General features: G+C 39.2%; 1 protein-coding gene across 5 annotated transcripts in view; it reads right to left on the bottom strand.

Moving 5' to 3' along the window:
- csmd1a (CUB and Sushi multiple domains 1a) overlaps nt 1-24,753 on the bottom strand; it is a 498,833-nt gene that overhangs the window by 53,190 nt on the left and 420,890 nt on the right. For all 5 annotated transcript variants that reach the window (XM_072677610.1, XM_072677611.1, XM_072677613.1 and 2 more), the window contains exons 38-49: nt 22,984-23,102; nt 21,159-21,228; nt 20,673-20,789; nt 15,358-15,567; nt 13,393-13,581; nt 12,464-12,641; nt 10,048-10,193; nt 9,127-9,207; nt 7,488-7,601; nt 5,795-5,983; nt 4,772-4,918; nt 2,372-2,560 (exon numbers count right to left, since the gene is read on the bottom strand). In XM_072677610.1, coding sequence (XP_072533711.1) covers nt 2,372-2,560; nt 4,772-4,918; nt 5,795-5,983; nt 7,488-7,601; nt 9,127-9,207; nt 10,048-10,193; nt 12,464-12,641; nt 13,393-13,581; nt 15,358-15,567; nt 20,673-20,789; nt 21,159-21,228; nt 22,984-23,102 — 1,749 coding nt within the window. The remainder of the gene's footprint in view (nt 1-2,371; nt 2,561-4,771; nt 4,919-5,794; nt 5,984-7,487; nt 7,602-9,126; nt 9,208-10,047; nt 10,194-12,463; nt 12,642-13,392; nt 13,582-15,357; nt 15,568-20,672; nt 20,790-21,158; nt 21,229-22,983; nt 23,103-24,753) is intronic.

Raw genomic sequence — 24,753 nt, 5'->3', positions numbered from 1 at the left:
TGAACAGATAGTATAATGCATTATGAAATCTTTATAAATCATACACTCAAACTTTATGAAGTGTTATGTATGTGGTGCTTATGAGTCATTATACAGGCTTACGACAGTCATTATGAGAAACTATGCAATATAATGCATTATAAATCCATTATGAATACTGGGTTCATATGAGGTATTACCAAACCACTTTTGGTTCCATAAAGAATCATGTTTGTAATATGATGTGAAGAGTAATATGAGAGAGTTTAAATAGGAAAGACCCTTTACATCAATTTATTTGACCTTTTACTTAAACCTTTAAAAGGTCACTCACACACATCTCTAGTGCAATTATGGTTCTAGGGCAAACATTTGAATTATCTTTATATTATAATTCTCTTTATTTTTAAGAGTGCTTCAAAAAGCATTTTTTGCAGAAATGTTTGTGTATTTGCAGTTCCTGTAGTGTACTGCTTTATGTTGCACCATAGCCCTGGGAAAATATTTTGGTTTACTGTCTATTTATTTATGGTTGAAATTGAAAAAAGGCCTCTTGAACTTGAACAATTTTTTCATCTGGTCCCACTCAAAGAATGGATTACTCAGGTTTACAGCTTCATTCAAAAATGCCATTGATTTAAGAACTCAAAAATACATGTTTCCCATGAACTGATGGGAACCAGAAAATGCTCATTGGCTTTTAATTATGAGTGTTTTGCTCTTTTCTAAGTAAAAGACAACATATGGAAATTACTGTCCATGGTCATCAACATTATGTTGCAGATTAGGCAGACAGTGATTTAGTTAAAACCATTTGGGCAATTGGTGTAATCTCCATACAAAAGCACTGGCAGTAGAACATGATGGTCCTAAGCAGCCATGTAGCTTATGGTCAGTATGTGCCTGAGCCAAGCTTGTTGTGGAGTTGTGGAAATCTCCCTGCCATTGGACCACAGAGCAATGCAATTGTGTGCTTTAGGTGATGAAGCTGAACTAAAGCATCATTCGCAATCCAATTGGCAAACATCAGCACCTGACCTCACTAATGCTGCTGTGGCTGAATGAAATCAAACCATCACAACAATGTTCTAACATCTAGTTTTAGGTCCTTCCAAAAGATTCGGAGATGTAAGTGAAGCCAAAGGGGGACAAATTGTGTTCATACCCTTAATTTCAGAAGAAACACTGGGCAAGCAATATAGTAAAATTTGTCTAAATTTCACAAATTAGGAAAGCTGCTGAAGGGCAGCATTTATAAGGCTATTTAGCATCTACCTGGTAATTAAAATTAACAAACCTGCATAACTGCTACTTTTCATAGCACTTTCTGAAGTGAAGTCACAGAATTTGACAAAAACAGCCTTTATGGCAACTGATACTTGTTGGAACACGTTTAAAACGTCTGTAGTTTTCAGTAGGATCATACTGACCATTCCACCAGCAAAATGAAAATTGACTACTTGGATCATTTTCCCATGGTTTAAATCTGCTGCCAGAGGAGCTATGCCATGCACACATCCTCACTGGTGAAAGGAAAACGTATCTATGTGTAGATTTGAAGATTTGTGTGGACTAGCATGCTTCTATCAATGTATTAACAAGCCATGAGGCTTTCTTTGTTGCAGGATAACCCATGATTTCTTTTTTGTCCCCCAGAGAGCATGTGAGCTTATATGGAACACAGTAAGCTCTTATTATTGCTTAAATTATTATTCCAATTCATGCGTTTCCTATTCCACATGACAACTTCTGATACTAAAATACACATACATTTATGAATATTAATTAATTTCAATATTAATAGAGAAAAGTAGATAATTAGATAACAGTAAAAACTGTGACCACTTGTGGGATTAAGAAAAGGGGTTAAAGGGCATCAGGTGTCATGTGGACTTTAGCCCTTCTTTCTGAACCCTTACCCAGGAGTCTTTGTACTAAAGTGGTAGTTAAATCAGTTTAAATATTACTAATATATTATTTGTATTTGTATCTAATTAATTCCTCTTGTAAAGACAAATAGATGCAAATCAGACATGTCAGTGCACTTGATGCTACACTTGAACAGTTAAATTCAGTTTTGTGGTGGAAAACCAATGGCTCATATCTGAATTGTGTCTCTTTTCATGTAAACTACACATGTATATGATGCTAAATATAATATGTGTATGATATATAAATAAGAGAATAGAAAGATGATGTTTAGCTCCATGCAGAAGAAACAGATTCAAGATGTTTGGTCCAATCCAATCTGCACCTGCAACTGTAATCACTGTGGGTCAAAGTGCATGCAGTAGTGTTTCACCATTGTCAGACCTTTCTGATACATCTGAGTAAAGGAGGCAAATGAGCTGAGTCAGGAAGATCACTGCAGACAGGTGTTGGGTTGGTTTACCTTGACAAAGAGGAGCCGGGGCATCCCACTGATACAGGCCATTGTGATAGAGTCTGCATGTGGCGTTGCGCTGCCCCACCAGCCGGTAGCCTGCGTTACAGTAGTACTGGATCCTGCTGCCAGGTCGCTCTCTTGTTTTGTTGATCACACCGCCGTTCTTGGGCACACTGTTGACACTGCAATATGCCGCTGTGGTGATAGGACAAAAGAGGAATTTTGCATTAAACCATTAGCCTGCAAAGGGCCAGAATAACCAATCACACCACTGTATTTACGGTGATGTTAAGAGTAAATAGCATTTCAATTTATTTTACACCATCTCAGTTGATTAACTAAGATATTAACAAGACATCTAGTGTCTGTCCTGTCAAGAGAGTTGCTTTGTCAGGCATTCAGTTCGTCACCTCAATGAGCAAGGTTGGATTTTTAAGTAGCTGAAGCAGAGCCAGTTCAAGTTAGGTAGCTAGCTAACGTAGCCAACTATGGATATGAGAACATTTTTAATAGAAATCAACCACAGCCCTCACCCACGGAAAATGATGTTTCAGGCGAGTCAGCAGTGAGTGAGTGACATAATAAATAGCATAATTAAACATTAGAGGTTCGCTCACTGGGATACAGCTCTGGTTAACGTTAGTTGAAGTGTACTGTGTGCGCATTGGAGGTGAATATAAACCGCAACTTAATAAACTTGACCAAAGACCGCTGAATTTATTGTGGTAAAACTAACTTAAGCAAAGTTACTGAGGCTGTTTATGAGCTGATCTGCAACATGGGACAAGCAAGAGAACAAAATCCTACACCTCCTAGGTAAGGTTACATACAGTCTTCCCTTCACCCATACACTAATCACCCACTACATCTCCAGCTTTTCACAGGGGCCAAGTAGGCACCCCTCTTTGACAGTGTCTTGCTGAATTAAGCAAAATATGCATGTTATGTCATATGTAATATGTATAGACAAATCAAAATACATGTAGTGAATAAAAGTGACAATGGCTGAACATCTAAGCTAAGATAATAAGCAACAGTAGCCACAATACAATTAAAGTTACAATAAAATGTAAAATGTAATGTGAAAATGTAAAATACATAATAAAGGTAATGGAACAAAGCAGACAATAAAAAATCTATAAATTATGTGTTTGCTTTGAATAATCAATACACAACAACAACAAAAAAATCAAGCCAAGAAAATTAGTTAAGACAAGCAAGCTCATTTCAAAATGACACAAGCTGATTCATTTCAGTGCGAAAGCAGAGGCTCTGGGGAGCTTTGAGCTAATCTCACTTCAGACAAATAAAATCAAGTGCTGCATCATCACACTAACTGAGCTGAGGACGTTTGCTCAGTCTTGGTGGAGAGCGGCTAGACCTCATAAAAAATCCCATGCAACACAGCCTTCTAATTTAGTTTAATGAAAACCCAATGGAGTGTTTAAGAAAGGGAAGAAAAGCCCAGCAGAAAGAGTCAAGCCTCCACTCACAGCACCATTTTGTGAAGATAAAACGAGATGGACGCGCATTACGACTCTCCGTTCAACGCTCTTTCATTGTTCAAAGTGTTTATGGAACTCTGTGGAGGCCTTCCTGAACGATTATTTGACGGGCATGCTGAGCTTCCATGTGAGAGCTTGTGTAAAATGCTTCCATGTGGCTTCCCGGTGTAAAAATCACTGGCTGCTCATGCTTTGAATGTGGGGATTCAGGAAACAGGAAAATGTGGAAATAAAGTGGAATAATAACAGGGCTTGGAACGGAACAGGACTTGGAATGGCACTGGTAGAGACCCAGGGAGTGAAAGAAAAAGAATGTGTATGTGTATGTGGCCCATGACACACTGACAAAAGAGATGGAAGGAAGAAAGATGGAGAATAATCATTGCCACCGGGGCTTTGTGCACAATACATCAAGCTTGGCCATTGGTCAAAATGTCGGTGTGAGGCATGGGATGAGGCGGCTATTCGGCAAAATTCATTACGGAATCTTTGACCTCCATTATGTCAGGCCCATGCAACGGCTCCCTGAAGGTATGAAACGTCTGGTCCTAGTCTAATGAGGACTAACTTAGAAAAAGCTGACTTCCTCTCCCTCTTTGACCCAAATTGGATCCAAAGCAAGAGCCTTGGAGGCCAGAAGCTTAGGAAATAATCCACCCTGACACTAAAGGCAGAAAAACAGAATATGTTGTCCACTGCTGGTATCTCACATTCCCCGGCTGCTCCAAGACCAGACCGCTTTGCTTTGCAACAAACAGCAACAGCAGCAACAGCAGGGAACATCCCGACATTATAACAGAACTGCAAGACATATCTGACTCTGAAAGGTTCAGCTTCAGCTTTGAAAAAAGAAATCCATGCGAGTGTGCTGGAGTTATAAATACAGACAAGAAGCACAAACCTGTGTAGCGGATTTTAAACCCCCTCTTGTTGGTGGCATGGTCAGTTGACCATCTGAGATAAAGCTGGTTGGTCTTGCTTGTGAAATTCAGCTGTGTCGAGTGGTTTCCGCTAAGTGCCACCAGCAAGGGACTCTGGCCAGATGGCCCTGGGAAACAAAACAAGACAAGCCTCAACAAAACAGAGAGAATATTTTAAGCAAGACTTACTCTTGGCCACGGTGTGACAGAATGGAATTCCAACAGACCAGACCGAAGCAAAAGGTCATGAGAATTGTTTACTAGGTCTGTGCAATTTATCACCAGCTAATATGTTACTTGCCATTAAATGGAAACAATTATCAACCATATTTTGGCTCAAATGCACTGCTGGGCATTACCAGGTGTAAGGGTTTCTTAATTCATCTGAACTGGGAATAGCATGGTGGATAACACCACTGTCCCACACATGGAATAGACTGGAGGTTCAGTTCAACATTCACACGAGAATACCACTGTTATACTGTTCCTATACACCACCAATGGCAATCAAGGAGGGGGCTGTCACTGCTGCAAGGGGGTGGAATTTCCTTTCCCTGTAACCACCATCCTTATGCTGGTGTAAATACCTCCAGGGGGACGCTTTACATGAGATATCAGGATATTGTTGTGAGGATAGCATTCAGCCACAAGAGCATTAGCGAGGTCAGATACTGATGACAAACGATTAGATCTGGGGCACAAACGCCACTCCAATTCATCCCAAAGGTATTTGATGGTGATCCATCACTTCACAACCCTGTGCTGGTGGGTTTTATACCCTTTTATTTTCTTTTTTGCAATGGGAAGGGCAATGATATACCAGTGGTGCTGAAAGGGAATTAAATTTCCAGTCTACTATGTGGAGGGATGTTATCTACTGTGGTTGGGTAAGTCATGTGTTAAATAGGTTCATTACGTATTACATACTGTGTTCAGGCAATCAAAAATGAATCATTTCAGAGATTTAGAGAAAAACTTCATGTTGGTGGATCCCTAGTGTTTACCATCAAAGATCTCCAGCTCGTCAAACTGCTTCTCGCTCTGGAACATCTCCACATAAATGGAAATGGTGAAAGAGGGCAGCACTTTGATGATCCAGGAGCAGGTCTGGGAGTTGGGGTAATTTTTGGGAAACCCTGGGCTCAGGATTACCCCAGAGGACGTGGAATGCTCCTCATTTGCGGGACACTGAGCTGTCAGAACAAGAGGAAGCCAGTTATGGGGATTTGTAAAGAACTGCTCTTTGATCAGACTAACTCAAACAACTCTGAAGAGGCTAGACTTTGCGTTAGCTGCATGAAGCAGAGCCTCTTGAGTGAGGTCTGAATCTTTGGTTTTACTTGTTTCTTCTGGTGTTACCTGAGGAATAGGTCCTGAGTCAATGAGACAAAAAAGGTGTTTTTTTAAGATAATGTCTTAAAATGGGTAATGGCACTAGGGATGTGGAAACAAAGGGAGAGAAAACTTGTTTGCTTGTGGCACAACAACTGCAGACACATCAAACTGTTAGGTTTTACTACTGAAACCTCTGGAGAACACATTAGCAGCTTTGTGCACTTAGAGGGGATTTATATGCTGCATTACTCTTACGATATGGGTCCAAAAGGCATTAAATGCTTTTAAGAGGCTTTCAGTGTACGGTATATGATACCTGTCAAATTTACGTTACATTTTGAAGACTGTAGAAGATATTCACACAAGAAAATGCTCTGTCTTAGAATTGCAACTCATGTTTTCCCGACTGCATAGATGATGCATTTAGATGGGAAAAACAACATGCAAAAAAGTAGTGTGGTACAACCAGGTACGCTTCTCTTAGAAAGATGTGAGCAATTCCAGCACCACAAACAACGTCTTCTGTTCCACACTGCATGTCCTGATAGTTATACACACTCATGCATGCTTTCCCCTGACAACAAGAGACAACATTAGTTGTGAGCTTAATAGCGAATAGGGCTTCATGCTGCTCTAGACAATGCTTGGCATTGGGCATTGTGATCTTACGCTCATGTGCAGCTGCTCTGGAGTTTTCCATTCTGTTCCTGATGGTTCTCAATGGAAGCTACAATGTGAATGCACAACTGAACTACTGTATCAGCAATGTGGAGTGGATGTCTGGACACATATAGTACAGTACTTTCCAGGCAGGCCTGCTACTTTTATCAGCTGATTCCTTTGCTTTTATATGGTGTCCCCTATATAGGGGGCAGTGGTGGCTCAGCGGTTAGAGCGCCGGGATATCGATAACAGGGTTGTGGGTTCGATTCCCGGGCTCGGCAAGCTGCCACTGTTGGGCCCTTGAGCAAGGCCCTTTACCCTCTCTGCTCCCCGGGCGCTGGAGTTGGCTGCCCACCGCTCTGGGTGTGTGTGTGTACTCACTGCCCCTAACACGTGTGTGTGTGTGAGTGTGTGTTCACTACCAGATGGGTTAAATGCGGAGGACACATTTCGCTGTACAGTCCACACTGTACAGTGACGAATACGTGCACCTTTATCCTTTATCCTTTATGTGAACACAGGCATGCCAAAGCTCTGCACAAGCCCTCCAACCACAACTCACTGACAAACTGATGATCTCTGACCTTTTTTCTGTCCTCCTCCGTGTTTTGTCTTTACCACTTTAAGTAATCACCTCAACAGGTTCCTCTGTTGGCTGTATTCTTCAAACCTGACTTTGAACCTCATGTTATCATTTACCTTCGCACACCGGGGGAGGGCCCTCGAACTGCAGGTGGGAGTTAAGCTTGCAAGTGAGCTCATCATTGCCAACCAAGGTGAACCCAGGAAAGCACCGATATCTCACAACGTCACCTGGAGGGGGAAAATAGAGTTGAACCTCACAAGACCTTACTCCACTGGCTCCACATTTCTTTTAGAGTGGATTCTAAAATTGTATTGCTAGTTTTAAATATTTTAATGCTTTAGCACTTTCACATGCGCCTGATGAACTTTGCTCTAAATCTTGAGAATATTTAGTGCTAGTATTTTCCACATTCTGCATAGAAAACCTATAGCAACATCCTGCAGTAATGCCACATTCATCTCGTGAGCACATTTTTTTCTCATTTTTTTTTCTCTTTTTAAAACTACAAAAATCTTCTTCCAATTTTGAAGGTGGGAGGAGCTTCTGTTAGCACTTTGGTACAAACACTTGAGGGCTTTTTGTTTTTTTAGCTGGTTAACAAATACAGAAAGAAGCCAGATAGTTAATATTACTGTTTGGAGGCCAATCACATCTGTGGATTTCTGTATCGCTGTGGCGGGACTCCCAGCGGTAGTATGAATGATAAATATGAGTAATGCATACTGAGAAAAAAAAAAAGGTGGTAGTAATTTCAGGCTTCTGTAGATGGGCTATAAGTACCGGCAAGGTGTGTACAGAGGTGGTACAGTGCAGTAAATGCCTGGGTCACAAAGCAGATGTTAATAATTAGCAAAATTGAGTAATTGCATTTGGGTGTGCCAAAGGCCATAGTTTAAAGAAAGTAACTGAATTTGCAGGTGTAACGAAGCATACGTTTTTATGGGTCTACCAACAGTGGCAAAACTGTCTTTCAATCAGGTCTACGGGAAATTCTCATCCTTCTTTAATAGCCCAGTCATCCTTATGCAACGCCATCTGCAGGAACCTGAACCACCTTAAACATGCAAGTTCACTTTTTTTTTGCTTAGGTTCTCTGAGAGAACACTGATGGACAAAGACCAAAAGATATCACATTAAGTATGCTTATTAAATTAATAAAAAATATATATTTCTTTATTTTAAAATACTTTCTTGCAGTTATTTTTTCCCTTTCTTTTATCTGCACCTAACTTTAATGTTATTATTACATTTTCTTTAATTGCTGTATTTTTTAAAAGAGTATATTTTTGTCTCTTTTACCTAACAGGAAGGTCTTTGCAAACGTAAAGACATTTTGGATCTTCAGCACCACTAATTAAACAATTCTGGCTTTTTTTATTAAAAATGTATGACGTACACTTATTCTGTCTCAAAAAAAAGAGAGTTCAACAAAAATAATGCCAGAAATACTTTTCACCAGCCTGTAATGACACAGTTTAACCTTGATAACTATATATCGACTGCATGCCGAATCCTGCTGCAAAATTAAATTTCCACTGCAGTGCCATGGAAGTCATTTGAAAGAGCGTTATGAGGCTTTTTATCCTCTGACATGCGCTACATATTTAATAATTTTCTGTCAGTCTGAAAGCCCATCTTCCCTGGGAGAAAGACCCCAAGTGCCTTGCATCTTCCTTCCTTTTCCTTTTTTTTTTTTACTACTTTCAGAAAATTCGGCTAGACACATTCAAGTCTTAGCAGCACAGCACATACCTATTTCATAGTCCTCATCTTCATATAGTATTTCTGCTTCTTCCACGGTGGGGGGAGGGGGGCATTTTTTGAGACGATATGCTGAAGGATAAAGAAAGAATTGTATTAAGGAACTTCGCATCGCAGCTGCTGTTGAGCATCTTCAGTTCATGTCATGTATTCACACATGCTCTGTTCCTATAGGCAGATGTAAGGTTTCAGGTCATGTCTTACAAATACAAGTTTGAGTAACTCTGGTCAAACCATTTGTTACTGTCAACATTCAAGTGAATATAAAATCCTCATCTCCAATTCCCAAACAACTGGATGGAGCACCATCATTCCAGAGAACACGGTTCCACTGCTCCACAGCTCAATGCTGGGGAGCTTTATACCTCTCTAGCCCACACCTGGTATTAGGCATGGTGCCAATAGGTTCATGTTTATCTGCTCTAGGGAGTCCTATTCTATTGTGTGCATCTGTGTCAGCAATGAGTGCAACTTAAAGCTGAATGCATTTATTAGAAGGGGTGTCAAGGCAGGTACAAACATTTGAGCATATAATGTGCATATTTATTCCCTAATAATGTATGCATAAGTGTGTCTCTGTAAAGTTTTGTGTAACAATTTCTGTCATTTAAACAAGAATTTCCAATGTTTTCAGAAGACTCTATATTTGCCTCATATTGACTCCAGTGGGAGGTTGAAATGAAAGCCCAGCTTGTATTTTACACTAAAGACTGCACTTTTTTGTCAGCATATGCCTGCATGCTGACAACAATGTACAAAAAGGAGAGTAACTAATCCAGAGAAATAATGCTGATGTCCTCAGAAGCCACTGCTGTGTGCTGTTGCACTTTAAGTTTCAAGCGTTTTTCAGACAACATTTGTGATGACAACATTTAAAAAATATATCTATTTTCAGTTAGAAGAGTTACTAACCATGGAAATTAAGGACAAAGAATCCGCTTGTGGAGAAGTCACTGTGAAACTTGATAAGGACCTGATTGAAAGAGCTGTAGGCAGACTCCAGAGCTGTGTTGCCGCTGAAGATTCCAAGCTGTGGGTAGCTTTGTTCAGGGCCGTCCCTGGAAGACAGCAGGCGCGCCATTGGAAACATATTACAAACTCCTGATTCTTGCATTAAACGGTTTGATAACGCCTCACCATTTCAGAGTAGTTTGAGAAAATTGATTTACTTTCAACTCTATGGCACAATTTGTGCTGACTTTCATGTAAAGCCATTACATTACAGGCCGCGTTGAATGAAAACAGGGAAAAAAATGATGACTTGACAGTCTACTCCACTCTTTTAATGGCTTCTGAAGATTAATGGCCTACATAACTAAGAAAAAAGGCCAAGATAGGGTGCATATTCTCCAATGCTACACTTTTTTTCATCCACTTAGGAGGGCTTTTGATTATGCAATTCAAATTACAAGTATGATGTTCAACCATGCACCACAAGGTTTCAAGAAGAGATCCTAATAATGTCATGAGTAAATCACACAAGTTGTAATTTCTGTTACTTTTACTTATATTTAGCACACTACATAAAACTGTTAATTGAGGTGATCAATCTCATGCTTGGAATAAGTTCAACAAGTCTGAAAGCAGAAACTAGTCGAATTCCATAAACCAAGTACCTCAAACTTTAATCACCATTACGCTCGCGGTTCACAAACTCTGCTGTATCAGTTCAGTGTACACATTGCTGTGCTTACTCCATATAAAGTCAATTAGTCAAGACTCACTTTCTATCCAAAATTTGCCTACCTGCAGTGTAAGAGAGGTGTACCAGTGCTAGCTGCATGTTCAAATCATCACACACTTGCCACAGATCACAAGCAATCTTAAGTAGTCTTGCTCATGCGATATACTGCTATCTATAAAAATGGACAAAAGTATAGTGGGATCCAAAAGATCTGATACCATTACTGCAAACACTTCTATGTTGGATCCCTTTCTATATTAATTAGGGCATTTACGGCATTTATCTGAAGTACTTATCCAAAGTGACTGACATTTGAATCATGTTACACATGCAGATGAATGCAGCGTTAAAAGTCTTACGTTTTACATCTGGGTGTCTTGCTATCCCTTTGCTGCTGTGGCACTGTGGGACTAATAAAGGATTATCTTATCTTATCCTATCTCTCTCTACCCAAGGAGTCTGACTGTGCTATGTGCATGGTGCACTTACCTGGTCAGGGTATTGAACCAAGTCCACCACAGGAAACCCACTACATTGCATTAACCACTACAAATAACAGCATAAATATTTAAGTAAAATAAGTAAAAAGTCAAATTCTAAAAAGATTTCATAATTTCTTGAGAACTGATGCAGCTTATCCTCTCCTTTCCCCTTATGACAGCATGTGCTCAAGGTACAGTACATGGACTTTACGAGTTCGTCAAACCCAAGAGATGTCTGATTGCAAGCTACAATGGAAGGGATACGACTCAAGAATGTGTCGCAAATTGCTTAAATTTGAATATTTATTCAGAAATAATGCAGAATCTCAAATATTTTATCTTATTTTACCCCCCCAGAGGCCATTCCTCCAGGAAATATTTAATTGACTATTTTACTACATGCAGTGTGAATGTTTACACTATTTACATAATGAAACAGATCAGAGTGTAGAATCAGAACTTTCTGTGTGCCACAGTGTTCCTATTGCTGTATGATAAAATAGGATTTTTTCTTGTTGGATACACTATGTTTTTTCAACCTAGTGAGTGCATAAGCTTGTCCTCAGTATAATTCTTCTTTTTCGATTATAATAGGGATTAAATGTATGTGCTTTGTGCCTTGTAATATTTCTATTTACATGAAATACCTTTTTCTCACACTAACAAATACATGAACTTGCAAGATAAGTGCAAAACTGCAACACGTTCAGTGAGGCATCTACAGGGTAGACGTGAGGCATCTACAGAGAAAAGTAGATTAAACAGCAGAAATGGAAGCCAGGTGGTTTTAAGGTGGTTTCAGCCTTTTGGACCCCACTTTATCTGACAGCCACCTTGAAGCTGGAATTTCATCCATTTCAGTATTTCATCCATTTCAGTCTGTCAGCTTCTTTAGGTGTACCACATAACCACATAATAAAGTCTATTTGGGACCATATTACAGTCTGAGAAAAGTGTGCAAGGATTTAGGAATGCTGTTTTCATGATGATTCTATTACTTCTTAGCTAAATGAGTCTGGTAGCGACAAAAGCGACAAGTGCAAAATTGAAGAAGAAAAGCATGTTTTGGATGATCAACTTCTTTCGGGGTCAGGGGGAAAACTGTGCACATTTCATTTTTGGCCAAACATCACTGTAATGCAGGCCAGGGGTGTGAGCTCACCACACTGAAATGTAGTCTGTGACGGGCTCAGTCTGCAGCAGGGTGAAGTTGATGTAGACGCCGTGGCCGTGGGGCACGGTGATGAGCCAGATGCAGTCTTGCGAGTCCGGGTACTCGTTGGGGTAGCCAGGAGAGAAGATGGTGCCGTTCGGAGCGGTGATGTTGTAGCCGCAGGGCGCTGCGCACAAAGACAAATACAGCTCATGCACGGGCACAACGCTCATCGATCATATTGTGAACGATAGTCGCGGCAGACGATCAGCAGCGGGAAACGCGACATCATAATACTAATGACAACAACGTCAGGTGGGGGACCACAGCCTTATGTTCTAGTATTATCAGGATTACCAGAGGACTATGGGACAGGGGTGGAGGGGGGCTCTTAGAGTAAGAGAATGGCGAATAGAGCTGAACAGAAGAAGGCAACAGTCTCTAACGCTTGGGGAGCGCTAGAAGAAGAGCGTAATGCGCAGTGGTATTGATTGATTAGGGGCCAGACAGCTTTTACACTACACTGCTCGCACTGATCATCAAGGCTGCAATTCAGACCAGGTCCCTGTAGTCTGAGTCTCCACAGCATCATCTTCAAGGTGCTTAATTTAAAAGACAGGCTTTGAAAGGGTGGTGAAAAGTAAAAAAAGATGCTGCGGTCCTTGTTGTACTGTAACAGTAACACAAAGCAGCAACACTTCACTTAAAGAGCATCATTAAAAAGGCCTTTGGGAGTGTTGAACAGCTGAATAATACCTTTTAAAGTCTGCAAAAGCAGGCAAATGCTCTCTTTGAAAGACTTACAGCGAACGCAAACCAACATTCAGAACTTGCTCCCATCTACATTAATAAGAGCACAATGGACAGGAAACAGAAAAGAGGGTTTTTAAAAAATCTGATTCATTAATTCTCGCATTTGACCTCATCAGGCCGCTTACCTTCGCAACGAGGAAAGGGATGATTCCATTTCCTATTAGTTCCATGTTGGCATGTTAACACCGGGTGACCGACCAATACGTATCCAGGGAAGCACTCAAAAGTTATAGACTGGCCCGCATTGAAGTCATTGTTGATGATGTATCCGTTGAGGAATGGATATGGATCTTGGCAATTCTGTAACTGATATGCTAAAAACAACAACAACAACAAAAAAGCAAACACAGAGGAAAAGATCTGTTTATCACTTGCAAAGACTTACTGATGCTTAGATATGGCCCAATAATATAGGAAACGCAGTATCTCACCCATATTGATCATGCAATTAATGTGTTATTTCAAAGGTATTACGGGTGATTAACTAAGATTAAGCACAATCTGTTGCACCGCTACATACCGATTCTTCTCGTCAGAGATCTGAGAACATTTCACAAGCAATTTGTCATTATCATCCATTACGAATGCATCCATCTATCCACCGTTCGTTTTTAGGATATCAAAACATGCCATTGATTTTTTTTCTCCGGGAAAACAGCCGCAGCAAGATGAAAATCAAGGAAAGGCTGAGATGTTTTCAACTCCTGAACCTCCATCAGGGCAGGAAAAGAAAAGAAAACACAAGAGGCGGTCCGTGAACCAGCTGACCTGCGAGTGCACGGCGCGGACAACGACGGGTTATTTTTATCGAGTAAGAACCCGGCAGTGCGGAGTATGTGTGCATCGTCCTATTGATTTCAAATGCTTTTAGGCACGAGCTGTCATAATGGAGTGCCCCTCCAGTGATGTTAGACAGAGGGATGTCGTAGATGCTGCTCATGATCAGAGGAGTCCAGATGCTCCTGGATAAGAACCTGTCACTACGGCACAGATGCCGAGGAGCTCTGACATTAGGGATGGGCAATGCTACTGACTTTGTTTTTAAATCCAGAATATCCCAAATACTTGTGTTTTCTGCAATAGTGATAGAAATCAATATCATTACTGGATTTTCCTAATATGTCACAGTTTCAGATATTTCATTTCAGTTGGCCAACCCATTATTCCTGAGCACTGCTACTCTGTGCTAAATGAATGCTGATGTAGCTTGGACAGTTTGGATTGGATTGATTGGACAGTTTGTGCTGTTTTTACTACTACTATTATTTTTGTTTATATATATATATATTTTTTTTTTTTAAATATTAAAATATTTTTAATATTTGTAATATTTCAAGACATAAAATTAGTTTTTATATTTTAATATTTTCCTAACAATATCACTAAAACTAAAAAGTATTACTGCAAATGACTAGCTTGTTTGAGGTGATCTATTGCCTAGCGCATACTTTTTGTGTACATAAAACCTTTCCATTTTCTGCAAACTGAAACATGCAGTATATATATATATATATATATATATATATATATATATATATATATATATATATATAATTCTACTATCCTACTAACAACCTAAAGCTGCATGTGCATATTGATCAGCCTATTAAATGTTGTTTGAATCAAACTTGTTACTTCTCAGGAAATCCTAGTAATTATTAAAATAAACACATATCTGTTGGTGTTAAAGTGGGATAATGCCTGTATGTTACGATTGTACATCTATTTGCTACAATCTACATTTGTTTTCAGTTTCTCTGCATAAAACATATATGTTTCATTAAAACACATTTTTCTTACTCTAAGAGTCTGGTGTGCCCATTTGTTAAGTAGTTTCTAGATAATAAGCATTTATATTAATAACTGAACTGAGCTTAATATGTTGTAATTACTTTTTTTTTTTAAAAGACAGATTGTGTCTGTATTTATATGTATGGATCGATTCTCAAGGAAATGTCAGGATTGGAAATATCAATACAGTATTGATCCGCTTCTTCCTATTAGACATCGGCGCTCGAGTCTTTTGTGTCAATACGCAGAAGGTGCTCGGTCAAGTGAGTGTGAAAAAGCCCAGCAGGAGCACAGCTCACCTTGGTAAGTGAGCCTGAAGCCCTGACGGTTCTGTGAGTGGTCACTGTAGAAGTGGATGACCGTCTCGTGTGTGGTGCTGAGGAGAGGTGGTGGAAGCTGGCTGCCGCTGTACTGACCAATTAGAGAGCTGCTGTGCTGGGGTCCATTACGGACCTCCAGAAAGTCGTGGTTGTCTTCTGTTGTGAAGTTAAGGAACTGGATGTGTGCTCCTACAGAACATGGAGAAAAGCGAGTTAGAATTAGTGCTGAGGCAATAAGGCCGGAAAGATCACCACAATATGATTTAACATTTGATGTAAAGTGTTATTGGCATTTTTTTTTTTACGTATGTCTTGTCTTGAAACTCTCAGGCTTCTAAACACTGAAAAAACAAGATTTCTAGTATGTCAACACCTAGTCAATGCTGGTACAATGCTGCCACCAATGTTTTTTATTTCAAAAAGCTGACTAAAAACATAATATGACGGCTCATATTCACAGTAGGTTATGTATCTGGAAGTTTCAAAAGATCTAGACTGACCTTTTTTGACCCAAAACTAATAAAACATGACTGATTGATTCCACTGAGGTCCTGGCCTGACCAATGGAAGAGCATGCTTGGCTCAATCTACTTAGATACCAGTTTCTTGTGAGGGAAACCGCCACGTAATAATGTCTGGTTGATCATACGCTAGACCGCACTCTTGAAAGGCTCCAAAATGAAAAGGTTCTTACATAGTAACATAGTATAGCTTAGTAAAAAATGATGAAGATTAATACAGATTAATATATTTGTTTTCTCAACTCTCATATTTCTGAACACTCAAAGTAACTTTCCAAGACTATCTCATGTACATCATGTCAGTGGACTGATTAGCCAATAAGCACTGAGTAGCAATAATGTTACTATCTTACAGAAAAGCACTTATATTATTATACTCAGTTATATTTCACTGCTTTTTTAAAATGTAAAACATTAATCTATTTCCCAAACTCAAAGTAAGTTCCTGTATTAATGGTTGGAAACATGTTGGCTGTTTTTGTTTAGCTCCCGTCACCAATATTTATTGTGGAATCACTGGCACCCTCCAGTATTTTGTAGTCATATTGTTGGTGTATCAGGAGACATATGAAGTGGAAATTTATCAGTGGACACCAAGGGGTGGGTGGGGAGTTATATAATGATTATAATGATTGGATCATTTACTGTTGAGTGTTTCAAGATTTTAACATTCTGCTTCCAGCTAAAACAAATACAACACATATGACAACTTTCTTAAATAATATAAAAATCATATATATATATATATATATATATATATATATATATATATATATATATATATATATATATATTCATAGAAATCTGATCTCAGACTGATATCCAAACTATTTTAAAAATACATTGGCTATTTTATCAAAATGTGGAAAAAACTGCAGTGACTGCATGAAACCTTGCATGGATCTAAATGGTTTTTCTCTTTTTATGTTGGAATTGAGCCTGTTCAGGAAAGCATGACGTGGCTAAAAAAAAAAACAAAAAAAAAACTGAGGGCAGCCGGTGTGCTGAACTGCTGTTAATGGGCAAAGCTCCAGCCACTTCTCACTCACATTAACACCTGCAGGGAAAATTTGCACAGCCTCTTTTGCTCATTAATTGCCTCCTTATGAACTGTGAAGACTGGAGAAAACTGGGAGACAGAATATATTCAAAACAAAACGTACTTCTTAAGAGTTATTATAGGGTATTATAAAATGTACTCTAGATGTAAAATTGTTTAACATCTTATTAAACAAATGACTCTGTTTAAAGACATCATGGGTCTATATTGGGCTTTCTCACATTCTGTTAAACAACATTATCATCCAAGCTTATCACGACAACATGCATCAGCACAGTGGTGATATAATTACTATAGCAACAAGGTCCTGTTTCTTAGTAACTACTGCATGGATAATTTCTGATTCTATACCTGGGCTTATATATCAAAAAGAAACACTTAAACAGGGGATATCAGTCAAAACAGCAAATTAAGAACACCCCATCACTCCAGGACAAACGCTATCATCATTATTCACAGTTACCTTCAAAACAGACTTATTTTTTGACCACTAGGGCTCCTGCAGACACAACATTTTTCCACATAACAGATGTTACGTCATTTGTGACATATTTGGGCCAAACCAAATTTAGACTGGCCATTAGTCAATCAGGATTTAGTTGTACAATGAAAGAAAACACTTTCTTGAGCCCAATCTTCTCTAATTTGTTCACTCAACCTTCCGCTGTTGACATCACAAGAGTTCAACAATTAATTGAACATGCATTCAGTGAAGAAAGAATATAAAGAGAAAAAAAAGCTACACTCCAATCTTCTGGGAACAAAAGAAACACAATGGTCTAGCCTGAATAGTGTCTTTAGTCAATAGTGAAGCCTTAAGCAGAATTTAAACATCAAGGTACCTTCCTTGTAAGTAATAACACACTCTCTGACAGAATAATATTACTACTACTACAAACAATAGCAGTATATATTCTAGTCAAAACAGTTTTGAGTTGATTAAAAGATGGGATTCCTAACAACCGTCCCAACGGTTGTTACATCCTAAAGACCTGGTAGACCACAGACTAGTAGACCATAACTGTCTGCTTAGTTATTTGCAGGAAAGTTCTAGGACTGAACTTTGGATTCTGAACTTTTGGTTGATTTTTATGACAGCTTGTAATCAAAGTTCATTAGGACTGGAAATTTGAAAAACAAAGGGTGGTCTGTGGTTTTCCTTAATACTATAAACGGCGCACTGTAAGTTGTGCATCAACAACCCATAATCCATGGTTTTCTATACCATGTATGTATCCTTTATCCCTATCAACAATATCATTTACATTATGTAAAAAACATGTAAGCAGAATGTGGTTCAAAATATAAAAAGACATAAAAAGATATAAAAAGAGTGTGCTTGATTTAACTTAACTTATTTGGAACTTGTGAATCAGTTCAATTGATTTACTGAAAAAAATCATTTCCAAAAATATTTGAGTCAATCATGACTATCACGTTTAATTTCAGTCTTCTGCCTCGTTCCTCAGCACATACCCAGAGCTTTGTGTTTTTCATTAGTTCAGTTAAGTTACACAGAAGAGGGAGAATAAGCAGTTCTTTTCTTTTAATCAGAAGAGATTGTCTCGTTAGCAGCTGGAATATCCCTTCTGTTCAGCTTGAACGACGAGGCCACAGAACACAAACACAACCAAATGACTCCAGCTCAATGAGTCTGGAGAGCTGAATCGACTGCATGTACTCTCGAACGTTGAGATAAATAAAATAGTGTAACAAGCTCATGCTGACAGGCCGGACTGTGGAGTGTAATGCAGCAGAAAAGTAAGCACTAGGCCAGCACTGCGTCTTTCTGAGCCACGGCCAAGATGTTGACAAGAGCAATCCTTACTTAAAGAACTACTCCTCAAACTGGTGCCTTCCAAACAGGCATTTTACAAACAGATCTATCTGGGTAAGCTGCTGATGGACGAACCTGCTCGGTAAATTCGATCAAGTTAATGAGGAAAGGCCAATCATTGGCTTTGTTTCCTCTAGACTGGAAAATGGTCTGAACACTTTTCATTTACAGCTACCCAATGATAAATTTGGTACACCAGAAGGCCTCAGAATGAGAAATTCTTGCAGAGTAGGCTTGTGCAGTGGTTACAAGGCTGAGACCTGGCTAAATCCCAACCATCAGTGCATAGACATTATTTACATTTACTTGTAAGTAAAAGATTCTGCTCTCACTTCAGAGCCACAGGATTTATTTTAGACCAAAAAGATCTCAAAAAGAGAATTGATTCCAACAAACTTCAGTCTTTGCTGATATACTCTGGGTACTGGTGGATATTCTTTATATTATTATTATATATGTAGCATATTCTGTACATGTAGTGTGTGTGGTGTGTGGTCGGTACATTGTTTGAGTTGGTCTGGTGGATATTCTGGTGCCAGGTTAGACCTGCATGTCAAAGAGGGCCACAGGAGTGCTCAATGGGGGTCATATAGATGACCAACTGAAGATGTCCTCCTTGCCTTGAGGTGGAAACTGCAGTTAAAGATCTGGGTACAACCTGGGGTCTTTAGACTGAGATGGGATGCTGACACTGACCAATTGCAGGATAAACCTCTCCCTACATCTCCCTACTGGAGCCTGACTCTTCTTCCTGGCTTACGAATGGACTATACAACAATACACTAAAAAGGTCAAGAAATGGCTGAGAACCAAGTGCTAAAAAACCCTAAATACTAGTGTGTTGTAAGGTACATTATTCAGTTCAACATATTGTATATCTGCCCATAGCCATTCATCTCAAAGCTTGCCTTCATTCTTCTTCTATTAATGATGTCTTGCAAGCGATTTTTATCTCCCTTCTCCTCCAGCAGTAAAGTTTTATGCATGGGAAACATGAACTCCTAAACTTGCTTAATAAACGTGCAGATGACTGTGCATCATAGCTTTTGTAATGTTGTCCTCCAAAGTCTGTCACATAATTTCAAATAGCAAATAATAAATGTGCACCAATCAGCCATGACCTTAAAAACAAGGGTGAATAACACTGGTTAAAACGGCACCTGTCAAAAGCTGGACTGTATCTATATCTAATATATTAGGCAGCGAACAGTCAGTTCTTGTACATATCTAATATTGTATTTGCAATATTGTATTCATTCTCAGATTTTTTTAAATGAATAGTTAATATGCAGTGACTGGTGGCAGATAGTGGTTCATTTTGTATTGTGTTTAATTGCTGACTGCTAGATAGCAGTGTTGTAATCTATGTGTTTTTAGACTACGACAGTTGTCCTAAAATTTTATGCAAAAAAAAAATGAGATATATTGTCTTGCTTACAGTAATACAGTATATCGCAATATCCTGAATCTTATCCCTTGTATCATGATACGTATCATATCGGCAGGTTCCCAAGCAGCATATGGGGTTTTTAACACGCTCAATACTAATGGATAAAGCACAGACAACCTATACATCCACAGTTGATTCAATCAATTCAGCTCCAGGTCGAGCGACACATTCATGATGTGAAATGCATTAATTATTTGAAAAAACAAATCTGCTTACTGAATGACAGATGAATTGATTTTCGACTAGCTGAATGCAGCTGCGTAAACTGAAAAGCAACTCTGATTCATCCTAGGCAGTTACTAATTCAGGTCTAGTGAAGCGATGTGCAAAAGATAAGTTGCGATCCCTGAGAAGAGTGTGTTTGTGGCCCTGCAGCTGCAACCAATTGACTCGCGGTGGTGGCTCATTTGCTCTCAGTAGGCTCACCGTATCCGATGGGCAGGAGGATCCTCCAGGTGCAGTCCAGGTTGCCAGGGTAGTTGCCGGGGAAGCCTGGGCTCAGGATCACATTACTCATGTCATGAAGGGTCCCCCCACACTTGGCTGATTCATACAAAAACATCAAAGGACCACCGTCAGTTTCACACCATGAATTTTTAAAGCTAGGTCTACAAGCAAGACATCATGCATGTGATAATGTTTTTTATTTTGTTGTTTTTTTTTTTTTACTGCTGAGTTACAATGTCCCATGGGTACATTTATTGTACTGTCAGCTATTTGCACTGTGTGTACCGTTATGCTCTGCTCGTCCTGTAATGGACTTTACTATTGTGTCTATTCTGCTCTGTCTTGCACTTTTGTATTATTATGTGTACCATGTATGTTGCAACTCTAGTGTGTGAGCTTCATTACGCAGTACTGATGATGACAATAAAGTAGAATTGAACAGAATTGAATTACAAAGGGCCATACCAATACATAGAGGAGGAGGATAGTTCCAGCGTCTTACAGTTCCCGGCATACAAGTTATGTGGGAGTGACCCTAAAAAAGAGGGGAAGACACAAAAATTGTGGTTTAATGTATTTTAATCATTCTGTCTTGGAGGCAGTCCAATATTTGTAGCTACCCTACAACTTCTGTCTGGTTAAAGAATGTTTCATTAAATAATCCTTTACTGCAGTTCTGGGCAAGACCATGATGAAATTGTATTGAAATCTGCAATGTTTAAAGTAACAAAATGACCATGGTTCACAGAATGATTTTGCCTAAGAGGTCTAATCTTATTAGCTAATACTGTCCATTAATCAGTTATACATTGGTGGAGAACATTTTCAACAATTTCAGCTGGGTGTTTCACCAGGGCACAACATACCATCTGATCAAATGTTTCTGAATGTTTTTCCTTCTCATGTTTTGCATTTCCAAACAGCTGCGATAAAATGGATAAAAACTGGATAAGACCTGATTTTTGTATTGTGTAAAGCGCATGGCTTTGAAATTCAGAGAGCTACTAGCAACAGCTCACACCAGCAGAACCTCACAAATACAGTTTCAGAGCTACAAAATATTATTTAATATTTAATTTTCTTTTAATCTGTAGCTGCTCTAAACACAGTGTAAATATTTCTGGATGAATAAACCAATAAAAACATTCCAAATTACTTGGAATAAAATCTTATTTTACTTATTAACTTCCATTCAAAGTTCTCCTGTAAACTCAACATTTTGGAGATAGACGTGTTTCATTAGACAGTAACACATATACATTAATTAATGAATTAAAAAAAACTACCAACCAAACTGTTTTACTTTTATTAACACATTAACAAGCCCTGCAGACAACAGTGTAACTGCAAGTGGCACAATTTGCTGCTACAGATGGATTACAGGATTGATTGCATGTGTATCAACTTTAGTTTTTGCTCATTTAATTACACAAGCATACCTCAATAGGTGTAACAGCATATTCTCTCTCGTGTAATTATACATGAGAAACAGTGTTAGTTTTTTTATATATGAACTGCTGCTTTTCCTGTTATAGCTATTAAGATACAAGAGTCAAAACTGTTACTGTAATGCATCTGTAACATGTCATCAGTAGTTCCACTGTTACTGCATGGACTGACACGTATAACTACATAGAGTTATTAGAGACACTTAATACAAAGTGGTCAATATATTACAATACATTACAAGAAATACAAATAAACAGAAACATTTTGTTGTATCTTAATTTCTAAAGATCCTAATGAGTTACTACCCAGAACCTAGTTTACCTAATCAGTTCTTCATTAAAGTAAATCAGGTCAGCTGCTGGTTGACCTGAAGAGCACAGAAACCAAACCTGTGTTCTTCTAACCTACATATGAATAATTTTACTGACTGAAAATGTATTTGTGTTTGTTTGTGTTTATCTTATTAATAGATTTTGTTTTCATTGATATGAACACATATATTGCTAAGAATAATGGGCCTAATTCACCAAAACCTTTTTAAATGTATCATGTGTTTTTAAAGCTCAGAATTGTTCGTTGTTCTGCTTAGAAAATTAAGAATCCCATTGTCCTCACAAATTGAACTCCAAATTAGACAACATTGGTGAATGTCAGAATCTTTGCAAAAGCTGTGTACGTAGGTTTTGACCACTTAATCAAGAAATTTCTTCTTAAGAAATCATTTTATAGATGATTATATATAATATAGTCACAACTATATTTGTGACTTCTGTCTCAGTGCTGTATATTTTGTGTGTGTGTATGTGTGTGTGGGGGTGCGGAGAGGTGCTCAATGGCTTACCTGCAGCACGTATCCTGGCTCACAGCTGAACGACACCACCTCATTCACCATGTACCGATCGCCACTCTTAATACCGTTGGCCGGTACCACAGGCTCTGGGCAGGTGGTCAGACCCACAGCTGGACGCAAAACACCCAGTACAGAAAAGGACAGAGAGGCATCAATACTGACCAAGCCCGTTCCATTGCTAAAAACACGCAAACAAAATCCTTTTATGTTCATCCAGGTCTGCCTGAATGCATATGAAGAATCTTCCCATATGAATAGGGCAGAACTGAAGCGCAGGCCTAGTCTTTCAACTCTGTCTCTGTTTAACGGGCAGATCTGAGAGAGGGAATTCCGTATTGTATCAAATGCTGAGCGGAGAGGTGTTTCCATAGCAATGCTTTTGGCGAGGCGTGTGCGAAAGGATGCTTGTTTAGATTGTGGTGCTCGGCGGGTGGCCCTCTGGTGCCGTGGCAGCAGTGCGCATTAAAAACGCTCTGTAATTTCTCCCAATATCCTGGGCATAGAGAGCGAGTGTTATGTTCGCGTGTACACAACATGAGCTCACATGGAGAGCACAAATAAAAAAAAAAACAACACACAGACAAGCTTTTCACAGGCTTTTGGGAGACTTCAGCTGAACCATTTGCTTACCCTTTGAACTGTGGGGGCTAGGTTACTTACAGACGTCATCCTAATGTCACAATATGATAGATACAGCACCAGTCAAAGGTTTGGATATGTCCTCTCATTCACAGTCATATCAGAATATTATGACCATTTTATAGTATAGAATAACCCCTGTTGGCTTGGATGACACTCATAAGGTGTTCATTGTGGAGGTTAACTGGCCCACTGTGGCACATCGCTCTGAACTACCTGCCAAAGTCGTTATCCCGTTAAGGATCAATGGAACATGGGGCACCACTGTTATGCCATTGGGAGACACTCAATGCTACCACCCTTCCCCCGATACCTTATTATCATGCCCTTTTGGACATCAGTCAAATCATGTCTTTTGAACATGACGATCATGTTGCACTCTGCTACAACTGACTGGTGTGCTCGCTTATTTCCTTAGCAAGTGAGGTCCCAAGCCGCATTCATTTCAAACCAGCAGTGGTCATTCTATTCTGCTATGACTGATGTGATCTGTATATAATCTTTGAAACTGCTACCTTTGCAGGATATTCTAGGGCTGCTGCAGTGAAGGTGTACAGAGAGTGGACCTCTCGAACATTGAGTGCCTCCGAATAGTACAACAGTGGTGCCCCATGGGCCAGTGATGCCAGAGGGGAACAACAACTCCAGTGAGTGGTACAGAGCAATTTATGCGCCACTGTGGACCAGTTAACCTCTATAATGAACACCTTCCATTACTTACAGTCCATACCACACGCAACAAATCTGGGCTGAAGTATATAATTGGCTGAAAGAATAAGCAGCTTAGTTAACATACTGTATGTACTGGGGTGTGAACAATAATAATGTTTAGGCCCACAGATATCAAACTCTTTCACTTAAATGTATTATACTTCTGACTGGTGCTGTTACTTGAAAATCACATGGGGGTACCAATCAAACAACCAGCAACTCTGAGGAGGGAGGCATCGGGTTACTTGCCTCTCTGCAACACTACGGTTGGTGGGGGTAATTAAGACTAAAAGCCATCTATCCAGTGCCCGCTCCTTTAGAAACAAACTCAGATTACTCAGACTATTGAACTGGAGCTAAACACACATATGGGAAAGTGCCAGCTTATTTTTATTTTTAACATAAAGGATA

The sequence above is a fragment of the Salminus brasiliensis genome, chromosome 4 (genome assembly GCF_030463535.1).
Source record: "Salminus brasiliensis chromosome 4, fSalBra1.hap2, whole genome shotgun sequence".
Classification (NCBI taxonomy): domain Eukaryota; kingdom Metazoa; phylum Chordata; class Actinopteri; order Characiformes; family Bryconidae; genus Salminus; species Salminus brasiliensis.
The sequence above is the reverse complement of the archived record's forward strand: the minus strand, read 5'-3'. Positions and strand labels throughout refer to the sequence as shown.